This window comes from Chiloscyllium plagiosum, unplaced genomic scaffold (assembly GCF_037043375.1).
Source record: "Chiloscyllium plagiosum isolate Xiang-an unplaced genomic scaffold, Cpla_swu_hap1 HiC_scaffold_2, whole genome shotgun sequence".
Classification (NCBI taxonomy): Eukaryota; Metazoa; Chordata; class Chondrichthyes; order Orectolobiformes; family Hemiscylliidae; genus Chiloscyllium; species Chiloscyllium plagiosum.
This window is the reverse complement of record NW_028270140.1, coordinates 26,041,173-26,053,219: the sequence shown is the minus strand read 5'-3', so window position 1 is coordinate 26,053,219 and position 12,047 is coordinate 26,041,173. Positions and strand designations below refer to the sequence as shown.

Sequence of the window (12,047 nt, the reverse complement as noted above, 5' to 3'; positions counted from 1 at the left end):
ATGTCAAGGTCTTAGAGAAGGCACACTTCTGATGAGGAACTAGAGTTACATAAAGAGTGGAGAACTGGGAATTTTTTTCCTTTGACATTGAAGGAGAGGCTTAGAGACATTCAAAATCTTTAAGTGTTTTGATAAGTAAGGTGAAATGATTTCCAGTAGTTTATCAAATCAGCAACCAGATTTAAAGTGATTGGAAAAAAAAGGAGAAATTACTCAATTTACAGGCAGTTTAAAGAACTAAATGGAGGAAAGTTGCAGAACTGAGGAAAGAGCAGTGGAATGGGACAAGTTGGGCAACTGAATGAATTGGCACAGAGTTTATGAACTGAATTACCTCCTTGGTTAAAATCTTAGAATCACATGACACAATGACGCTGTAATTTCATCTGAGACCTCAGCTGGAGAGCAATGGAAAGTTTAACCTTTAGGAGATTCCATCTCTATAAAGTACATTAAACTGACTTATTTATAAAACTATACATGTGTACAAGTCCAGTGGAATATAATGAACCTGTAATAGTCCAGGAAATGGAAAAAAAAACAATTGCCTAAAGAGCAAAACATGACATCAGGAAGCATCAAGATCAAGGAATGCCTCAAATGGAAAATGGAAAGAAATTCAGAGAATAACATGGCTATGCTTATTTCAGGTCTTGTACTACGGAGAAGAGCATACTTCCATCTGAGGCAGAAGCTTTGGGCTCAAGTCCCACCCCAAGGCTCGATGACCAAACAGGTTGCGTATCAACGTGTAAATCAAGCTAACACATACAAAGAGCAGGTGAGACTCCTGATCAGTCACACCGTGAAAAAAACATTGGAGCTTCTATCCCCACAATTCATAGCTCTGGCGTACATGTGTAAAAAATGCATGTTGCCACAGCAACTTAGACTTCCTGAATGATCTGTAACAGTCACCTTTACTGCTTACTTGCCAGTAGCACGGCACATGAAAGATTCACAAGCATAATTTCCCTATTTTCACATGGTTCTTGGATAGTTGTAAGGAAAAATAATTTATTCGAAAAATTCCTCATTCTCACAGTATTACAGAAGATCAGTTTTTCCCCATTTCAAGTTTTATTTTAATTCATTTTTTTCCAAAGAATCCTATAATCACTAACACATACAACTTAAATAGTTCTCCCAGCAATTTCAGAATCCTTTGTAGTTGATAATTAGAAACACATAAAACAACATACATTTTAGCGTGGTGTCCCTTTGTCCCAGTTTGGAGATTAAATGCTGCTGACACCAACAGTATAAAGGATACAACCGGTTGGTCCACACGTGGACCGTGTCTGGCGATCTCCAGGTGATCTCATAACGGTAAACAATGAAAAGGACGTTGGCTTTTGATCGACTTCAATGCATTTGCGAATGGAAACTGTTCTAGGTATCAGTGATTTAGCATGCTAGTTCTATTTGTGATACTGATACTAAATAAAACTCAATAGCAACAACTATGTAAGTGTTTCTATGGCTACGGGTTGCGTATAAAAGTCAATCCCCTTACATTACAGTTTCACCGGTTACGAATTCCATACCCTTTTTTTGTATAAAAATGAGCAACTAGACTGGTTACATTTGAGATTATTTGTAACTCAGTTACCAACGCCATCCTGTGTACGTTTTCAATTTAATGTAAGATTTGTAGTTTGCAGCATTTATAAAAAAAATCTCTTGGAAACTAATGTTTTTAAAAAGGGAGGCGACAGGTTTATTCAAACAATTCCCAGTCGTAAATCCCATCAGATAGACGTGCGTTATCTGGGAAATTAATCTTAATAACCGGTAGCTAATTTGCAGGTCACACAATGTTAGCAAAAAGCTGCAATTTACTTGCACATTACTGCTGCTCGATTTTATAGGTTATGAACTAAATGATGTCACTCTAAGTCGTTGCTACGTATTAACCGCTTAATTTTAGCTGCCGCACTTAATCTTCAGGCAGCTCAAAGGGGAATATTGCTGTGAACTAAACACTGGCCTAACAATTTCTTATATACGTACCCACAGGTGCAAAGCTCACAGATACATTTCCTCTTCATGGTGTAGATTGCAGTCAATGTGAATCTTGCTCTGCACTGTATTGGTTATAAATGCGCGCCGCGTATCTAAGCAATTGGCTCTAATAACAGGGACACCTCACCCTGCATTCCGCGAATTTATCACATGGTGAACGTAATCCTTTTTAATTAGGATTGAAAATTAAATAGATCCAACACATTGGTGGTCACAAAATCAATTCTCTTTTCACCCAAAACACAAAAGCCAAACAAAAAGCTTTCTAAAAGAGCAATTTAAAAAATCCAATGCCCAATCCCGACAAACCCAGGTGCTTTGAAGTTGAGCCAACATCGGGCACAGGTGATAAATGAAGCAGCATGGAATACCTTTGCTATCTTGGGGAAGACTTTTTTTTAAAAAAAAGATATTGGTTGAGGTTGCCCATTATATAGCTAAAAAAAAGGGAAAAAATCCAGGCAAAATGAGGACTGCAGATGCTGGAAATTAGTCTAGAATAGAGTGGTGCTGGAAAAGCACAGCATGTCAGGCAGCATCCAAGGAGCAGGAAAATTGACATTTCGGGCAAAGCCCTTCATCAGGAAAATCATTCCGCCACAGATTTGTTATGAATAAGGAGAACGTGACTCAAAACATATTTCATGAAAAGGACTTGACCAATTTGATTACCTAAATATCTTGGCTATTACACGGTTAAAAATCAGCACAGTAAGAAGCCATTCAGCTCACCGTCTTCGTGCTAGTCGTCAAACTTCTACCTATTCTAATTCCATTTTCCCCACACTTGGTCCTACATGTTATGACCTTTCATTCAAGTAGTTCATTTAAGTAGTTCATAAATGCTTCAGGGTTTCTACCCTTTGATTCATCATGATGGTAAAATTACCACATTGTGGGGTCAGTGGCCAACTACCTGAATAGACAGCAAGTTGCTGCAAAATAAAAAAAAACGTTCGTGATCAGACTGGTGAAAGGTGGGAACTGAAGTTCCACAAACAAGTTGGGACCACTCTTCATTGCTGACACCAACTCTTTTAAGCACAGAATTGTGGACACAATAACATTTCCAGATGACACCAAATATGGTCTGGAAGTCCTTGGGCCTCAAGCTCTTTGAGAAAATTCCAGGAAGCAATGGCTTACTGGAGGAGTTGTATTTGACTCTGTATGACCTGACCAGCCAGAATCTGCTGGAGGAGTACAAGAGTATACTTTTTGGGAGAATGCGAGAATCCACAAGGGCATCATCAACCTCATCTACAAGCAGAAGAGGGAAAAGAGTGGGGAAATTTTGAACTGGCAACTCACTGCTGACCGAAACTAAAGTTTCGTCTAAAGTTATCGACAACTGGATTAGGTCTGCTCTAGGGCTGGTGACCTGCCCTGATCACACCTGTTTTGTACCAAAAAGATCTTAGCTTTCTAGGAGAAAGTGAGGGCTACAGATGCTGGGGAATCAGAGTCGAAAGGCGTGGTGCTAGAAAAGCACACGTCAGGCAGCATCTGAAGAGCAAGAGTCAACATTTCAGACATAAGGCCTTCAGGATGTGGAGGGGGAAGGGGGCAGATGCAGGTGGGATGCAATTGTGATGGTCAGTGGGGAGGGTGGAACAGATAGGTGGGAAGGAAGATGGGACTGATAGGACAGGTCAAGAGGGTTGTGCCACACTGGAGGGTTGGATGTGGGGTGAAGTGGATGGGGAGATTTGGAAACTAAGTCAATGCTGATGCCATGTGGTTGCAGGGTTGAGGGATACAATTGCCTATGTGCACAGCAGGGGCTAGTTACCATCCTTATCAGCCTTGACCATGAGAAAACATTTGACAGAATGATGAACATTCTCTCCACACATTAGTAATGGGTAGAAGTCAAAAAGCTTCCTGATTAAATGGAGTCAGGCAGGGCTATCCTTTTTCTCCTGCTTTGTTGGTTTGTTGCATGAGAATCTTTTGCCGAGTCCATAAGGTAGGATATGAACTTGAGAAAAGGTGCTTACCCAGGCAGGGGAGGCAGCCAGCAGGTCAAGGCATACCTGCACATTAATGATAGCACCATTTTCTGCTCAGATCGAATGAGCATCTGTGATCAGTTTCAATTGGCCTCAGGGACTCAAGGTATATTAAGAATTAAGCCATGGTTTTTGGGAACTGGACCTAGCAATTCTTATCCTCTTCAGAATCAGGTCAGATTATCTAAAGCTACTGGGCACATTATTCAGGGGCCAGGGCATGCATTAAAATTTGGAAGGAGTGTATTGCTGAGGTGAGGCAGAACTGGGCATGTGGAAGTGTTAATCCCTCACCCTGCAGTGACAGAAAAAACAATTAGGAACAAGGTGCTTTGTATTGCTCTGTGTGGTGCAGGTATGGCCCATTTCTCAAATCCGTGTCACAGGAGTCATCAGAGCCCCCTTCTACTTTACCTGGAAGTCTGAAATAGATCACATCTGCAGGGACACCATTTTTAAAAATTTAACAAACAAACTTAAAAAAAGCGATAAAAATCAATGAATACGCAGGGAGGAAAGAACATACTCAAAAAAAATCTTCAATGCCATCTTTATGACTAGATTCCCTAGTGTGGAAACACATCCTTCAGCCCAACAAGTCCACACAAACCCTCCGAAGAGTAACCCACCCAGACCCATTTCCCTCTGACTAACACACCTAACACTATGGGCAATTTAGAATGGCCATTTCACTGGCCTGCACATCTTTGGACTGTGGGAGGAAACCGGAGCACCCGGAAGAAATACATGCAGACACAGGGAGAATGTGCAAACTCCACACAGATAGTCACCCGAGGCTGGAATCGAACCTGGGTCTGTAGCACTGAGGCAGCAGTGCTAGCCACTGAGCCACCGTGCTGCCCCGAACGTTTGGCTGCATCAACTAATATGTGTATAGACCCACAATACAGTATGTCACTACGTGATGAGGTTCTACTTGTCCCTAGAAAGGTGACAGTTGGGTCAGAAGACTCAATTCGGGACAGCACAAATTTCAGTGTAAAAAGAACAAACCTTTATTTCTGGACAGCCAGCCAGAGATTCTGGGTGATACCAAAGGAAACTCATGGCCTTCTTGTGGTGGCATCCCTTGATGAATCTGAACATTACATGCAAGCAGTACACTTTATCACGTTTGGGTGTGGTTGATACAAATTTTTTAACATTACATGGTTAATTGCTAATACATTATTAAAACAGGAATTTTTTAACCTTACAATGACTTACAATCCCCCCTGTTAAATACTGAATTGTTCACAGGAGCCTGTTACTGTGTTATTCACATAATTTTGTGTGAATAGATAAAAATGTAGCTAATAGGATTTTGAATTGTTGTCATTGTCAGTATTCACATACTCTTGTTAATAGGTAAGGAAGTACGTTGATAGGAAAGGAGACAGACAGTCAGTAAAGCGAGAGTCGGGGCAGACAGTCTTATCCAAGGAAACAATTAGCTTCGCCAGAGGGCTGGGAGCAAAACACACGCATGGCTCCAGATAATTCCTACAATTCTGAGATAGCCAGACATCTGCTGTGATTTCTGGTCTCAGCCTGCCAATGGACAGGTACACTGTCAACCATTATAGTAAGCCACTATAATAAGATTTTAAACTGCTGAATTCAGAATACTCTAAAACATTACAGTAAGCAATTATAATAGGATTTTTGGACTCCTGAATCCCTAAAGTTTTATCAGGTCTGACCATATTGCCACAGGACACTTCAAGTTGGACTGAACTATAATCACCTGTCCATTGTTTTTTGTAAAAGCTTTTACACACATGACCAAAAGTCCATTTGACAGCATTCCAAAGCCCTGCAGGGAAAGATGATGGGTCCTATGAGAATTCCCTGAGCAGACTGACAGAATGCCTCATCTCAAAAACTTTTCAATAAGTACAAGACAACTTGGTTGGCGGCGAGATCTTTCATGCACACACAGAATCACAATGTATGCTGTGCTCAAGATGGCTGTCTCCTTCTGGAATATGCTTTTGTGAAGAAGGTACAGAGAGAGATGCAGTGGTTTTCCTCAGCATCTTCATTTTCCTTGGGACAAAAACAAACTACATGTAAAGGAACATCAACTCCATGAAAGATCTTGCCTTTCCTGAAACGTATTGACCTTCCTGGACTGGATTTTGCAGACTGGCACATTCCAGTCTGAGGGATGCATTAAAGTTTGGGGTAGCTGCTACCAAGGCACAGTGAGGAAAGGCCAGTCTGGCATAATATCAACAAGACAAAGAAACCAAAGTAAATAATAGTTAGTTTCTACTCACTTTTACTTCATTAGCTATAAAATGCTTTATTTATTAATTACAAGTACAAAAGTCAAGTCACACAAAATCTGGAAGAAATGGTGACCAAGAAAGTGATCCGGTTGTAAGATGTTTACGTTCTTTAAAATTCACCTCCAATGTGAAGGATGTTATCACCATGGGTATATTTTCAACTTTCATACAATGTCAGTGTTCAGCATTTCCATGCAAGCTAGAGGTTGGGTTTCAATTAGATAGGAGCAATCTCGATCTATGCTCCTATAGCCTGAATGCCAAACTACTAATTTGAAAGTTTCAATCCAGTGTGATATTTTAAAGATTACGAACAAATACTAAAAACGACAAGTCTTCCTATACTCATACTTGAAACTGGAGGGAAGGGGACCTTAAAATGTAATTTTGGATGGACACATTTCATTATTCTTAACTAGAATCAAGGCAGATATAAAAAGTAATACTGCGCCACCCATTAAAAAAATAAAAGAAACAACAGTAGGGCATTTGGGCCATCCAATGCTATTTCCCTTTCATCCAAACACTCTAGGTCAGTTTGCACTCAGGTAGCTGCAATGATACAACATACACTGGTTAAGATTTCCTGAAATCGCAGGGGTTTTGGAAAGGTTCCAGTGGATTGGATGGTAGTAAATGTACACTTACTATTCAAAAAAAAAGAGGGAGCAGAGAAATCAGGAAATGACAGACCAGCCGACCTGACATCAGTCATCAAGAAAATGCTGGTATCTCACTACAGCTGCACAGGGTTTTAGTGAGACATCTAAACTACTTGTACATCTTTGGGTCTCCATATTTAACGAAACTATGAAGAGTACAGCCAAAGATTCATTAGATTGGTCCCTGCAATTAAAGGACTGAATAGCCAAGTAAATAGATTGTACACAATCCCCAGGTTTGGAATGAGAGGCAATGCAAGTGCAAAATAATTCCTGAAGGGGTATATAGCATAGGCTTTGTTAGTTTCTTTGTAGTTTCCACTGGCTGGGGAACCTAGAAAGAGGCGTACAATCTCAGATCAAGGGGATTGATCATTTGAAACGGAGATTAGGAGAAATTTCTTCAATTAAAAGATTGTGAATCTATGGAACTATCTGCAGAGGACTGGGGATGCTCTATCATTGTATGTATTAAAGGCTGAAATAGATCAAGACTTCAGATCTCAGTAAAGGAATTGGAAGGCAGACAAGTGGCAAGGAGGCAGAAGATGAAAATACAGGATGACATACTGGGCTTGAGGAACTCCTATGTTTCTTCAGCTATTTCCTAAGTTCTTATTGAAATACTCAGGCCCTGCCAGAAGTTTACTTATTGTCCCACGCTGGTACAGGATTTTTCACAATCAATAGCACTTAGAGATTGGTCATCTGAAAATGAGAAAGAATAAAAATTAAAGCTCATTCTTTACAAAGAAACCAAAAACATAACCAGAAAGAAGGACCATCACTATAAGCAGTGAAGCTATAAACAAAACATATCAATTGTAGGTGACTGGAACAGTTTGAAATGAGTACATTGGAGCTTGATGAAAATACAGGATACACAAGCTTGCAACTCTACCATAAAGGTTTGAAACACTAACTTTCTTCATGGGTCTTGCCTCAACCTCTGGAGCGATACTATTAATTTATTAGACTTTTTGGAGGGAAAAAAAAACTTGAACACTCTCTTCTCACAGTGCAGGATAAATTTGTTTCATTCTAAGCAAATATCCATCCACAAAAATGCAGTATTAAAAACAGCTTGTATGACAGTCAGGCTGCTGGGGAGGAAGAGGAGAAGCTTTGGGCAGATCATCCAAAACAGTTTTTAAAAAGTTGAGATAAGGCAAAATGAAAATTGCAAGAAAAATATTCACGTAGAGGCAACAGTTGGTTCAAGATTGCAAATAACATGGAAGGATGAAAATAAGAACAAAAACATAACTAGGAGCAGGAGTAGGCCATTTGGCCCTTCAAGCTTGCTCTGCCATTCAATAAGATCATTGCTGACTTTTTAGTGGCCTCAGCTCCACTTACCCACCCTCCCACCACAACCCTTAATTTGTTTACTGTTCAAAAAATTCTTAGCTTTAAAGACCATTTACTGAGAAAGTCTCAACCACTTCAGGAATTCCATAGATTCACAACCCTCTGTGTGAAGAAGTTTCTTCTTAATTCAGTCCTAAACCTGCTCCTTGATTGAGGCTATGCCATCTTGTCCTAGTTTCATCCGCCAGGAGAAACATCTTTTCTACTTTTATCTATTCCCTTAAAGTTTGTTTATATAATATCTCCCCTCATTCTAAATTCCAAAGGCAATTCCAGTCTACTCAGTCTCCTCCTAAGCCAATCCCCTCAAATCCACAATCAACCTCGTGACCCTCCTCTGCACCCCGTCCAGTGTCAGCACATACTTCCTCAAATAAGGAGACCTAAACTGCATACAGTACTCTAGGTGTGGCCTCACCAGCACCCTATACAGCTGCAATGTAATCTCTCCACTTTTAAACTCAATCCCTTTAGCAATGAAGGGCAAAATTCCATTTGCCTTCTTAATTACCTGTTGCACCTGCAGACCAACCTTCTGTAATTCAAGCACAAGGTCACCCAGGTCCCGCTGCATAGCAGCGTGCTGCAATTTCTTACTATTCAAGTGACAATCTTTTTTAGTGTTATTCCTACCGAAATGGATGACTTCACGTTTATTAATATTGTATTCCATCTGCCAGACCTTGGCCCACTCATTTAAACTACATCCCTTGGCAAAGTTTTCCAGTCCTCTGCACACTTTGCTCTACCACTCATCTTAGTGTCATCCACAAACTTCAATACACTACTGGTCCCCAATTCCAAATCATGTAAATTGTGAATAACTGTGGTCCCAACACTGATCCCAGAGGCACATTAGTCACTGATTGCCAACCACAATAGCACTCAATTATTCTCACTCTTGGCTTCCTGTTTGTTAACCAACCCTCCATCCATGCTACTACATTGCCCATCACACCCTACATCTTTATCTTATGCAGCAGCCTTTTGTGCAACACTTTGTCAAATGCCTTTTGGAAACCTAGATATACCACATCTATTGGGTCCCAGTTGTCCACCTTGGAATTCATAGAATTCCAAAAGAGTAATTAAATATGACCTGCCCTTCATGCTGCGTCTGCCCAATGGGACAATTTCTATCTAGTTGCCTTGCTATTTCTTCCTTTCTAATAGACTCAAGCATTTTCCCCATTACAGATGTTAAGCTAACTAGTCTATAATTTCCACATCTTTGGTCAACCTCCCTTTTTAAACAGTGGCATCACATTTGCTGTTTTCCAATCTGCTAGAACTGAGTCCCCAGAGTCCAGTGAATTTTGAAAAAAAAAAGTGCTATTACTATTTCCTCCACCATCTCTTTTAGCACCCTGGCAGGTTTTCCATCGGGGCAGGAGATTTGTCTACCCTTAGCTTGCCCAACACTACCTCTTTTGTGATAATGATTGCTTCCAGGTCCTGACCTATCTTCTTCTCTGTCAATTACTGGCATGTTATTAGTGTCCTCCAGTGTGAAGACCGACAAAATACCTATTCAATGCCGAGGCCATTTCCTTATATCCAGTTACTAAATCCCCTTTCTCATCCTCTAAAGGACGAATGTTTACTTAAGCTACTTTTTTTGTATTATATTTTAGAAACTTTGCTATGTGTCTTTATATTCTGAACTAGTTTTTTCTAATAATCTATCTTACTTTTCTTTATAGCTTTTTGTGGCTGTTGACCTTTAAAGCTTTCCCAATCTTCGAGCTTGTGCTGATCTTGGTCACTTTGTATGCCTCTTTCAATTTGATAGCCTCCCTTATTTTCTTAAGCACCCATAGCAAATTACTCCTTTTCCTACAGTCCTTCCTTTTCACTGTTCATTAACTGTCCCACCATAAAAAGTCTGTGTGGCTGGGACACTAAATGTCTTCAAGGCAGAAATTGATAAATTATTGATGTCATAAGGAATTAAGGGCTACAGGGAAAATGTGGGTAAGTGGAGTTGAAATGCCCATCAGCCATGATTGAATGGCAGAGTGGACTCGATGGGCCAAATGGCCTTACTTCCACTCCTATGTCTTATGGTCTTTGCTTCCAGTCTACTTTAGCTAACTCCTCCCTCATCCTATTGTCTTCTCTTGTTTAAGCATAGGACCCTAGTATTGGATTTTATCTTCACGCTTTCCATCTAAATTAAACCAAACTGATTGCTCCTTCCAAGAAGATCCCTAACTATGGCATTAATTATTTCTGCGTTATTACACAAGACCAGATCTAGGATAGCTTGCTCCCTCGTCTGTTCCACTGCATACTGTTCAAGACAACAGTCACAGATACATTTCAATGAATTCCTCAAGACTACCCTGACAGTCTTGGTTTGACCAAGAAACATGTAGATTAAAATCCCCCAGGATAACTGCCATACCATTTTTACAAGCACTAGTTATTTCTTTGTTTATTGCCCACCCTAATGTGATATGACTATTTGGTGGCCTATAGACCAAACCTATCAGTGACATTTTCTTATTTCTAATTTCCACCCAAATGGATTCAACGTTATAGTCTGTTACCCCTGGATATTTAACTCCCAGTCATGACAATCCTGCAAATGTCTCCACAATGGCAACTAAATCATATTCATTCGCGATGATTTGTACCATTAATAAATGCTATGAGCAAATGAGAAAAAAAAATTTGTATGTGGCCAAGGCAGTGAGGGACTTGTAATTAGGATTTAGGATTTCGAAAATTAAAAAGCATCAAAAGCCACTGGGGTTCAAAAAAAAAAGGTTGATACATGAGCACATGATATGGATCATTTACAACATACCACATTTTTCTGGTTTGACCAACAAGGCAGAGGGTTTTAATAGTAGAAGCATGAATACAAATGCAAGTAAACCATCTTGATGGACTGGTTTAACAGATCCAAGCTTTATTATTGTGGAGGTAGCACCACCAAACACGAATCATTGGTGACAGTTATGTGGAAAGGTAATGCCCAAAGAAGAAAAGTTCCTTCAAAACCCATGACCACTACTAACTGGAAAAAGAAGGGCAGCACAAACATGGGAACATCACCACCTGTAAATTCCTCTCCAAGCCACTCCATCCTGATTTGGAAATATAACGCTGTTGCTTCACTGACACTGGGTCAAAATCTTGGAATTCACTTCCAAAGGGCATTCTGGGTCAACCTACAGCACATGGACTGCAGCAGTTCAAGGCAGCCGCTCACTACCATCTTAAGTGCAACTAATACTGGCCCAGCCAGCAGCAACAACATTCCATGCATGAATGAAAAAAAACCCCAACTTCCTTTGCCTCTCATGTTGCTCAAATGCCTAACTCACCTACAAGTGACAGCTAAAAGTTAAAAATAATTTTTAGTATGATTGAAAAGCTATTGGTTAGGATTACAAAAATTGTTTGTCAAAAGGTATCAAGTGATTATTGAGCAAAGGCAGGAACGTAGAGTTAAGTCAGTCAGCTAGTATTTAATTTGAATGGAGGAAGAGGTTCCAGCGACTAAATGGTTGCCTCCTGTTCTTAATCTGCATGAAATGGATCACTCCGTGCTCAGAAAAGCTTTGTTAACTATGAAAGGGACACTGAACCATCACCCAACATCAATTAATAAAGTTCCAGTCACCTATTTTATGTTGACAACTATTTATATCTATGATAAACAATTGCATACA

General features: G+C 40.0%; 2 protein-coding genes across 3 annotated transcripts in view; both read right to left on the bottom strand.

The window, feature by feature from the left end:
• LOC122563673 (stabilizer of axonemal microtubules 2-like) overlaps window positions 1–2,109 on the bottom strand; it is a 40,791-nt gene extending 38,682 nt beyond the window's left edge. The window contains exon 1 of one of the 2 annotated variants that reach the window (XM_043717727.2): window positions 2,014–2,109. In XM_043717727.2, coding sequence (XP_043573662.1) covers window positions 2,014–2,051 — 38 coding nt within the window. In that variant the 5' untranslated portion in view covers window positions 2,052–2,109. Of the gene's footprint in view, window positions 1–1,202; window positions 1,374–2,013 lie in introns of those variants that run through there. The other variant, XM_043717734.2, reaches the window with a different exon arrangement.
• A 3,157-nt stretch (window positions 2,110–5,266) lies between these two features.
• The window catches only part of haus6 (HAUS augmin-like complex, subunit 6), a 60,374-nt gene continuing 53,593 nt past the window's right edge, over window positions 5,267–12,047 (bottom strand). Inside the window, exon 17 of the mRNA XM_043717754.2 lies at window positions 5,267–7,701. Coding sequence (XP_043573689.1) covers window positions 7,643–7,701 — 59 coding nt within the window. The 3' untranslated portion in view covers window positions 5,267–7,642. The remainder of the gene's footprint in view (window positions 7,702–12,047) is intronic.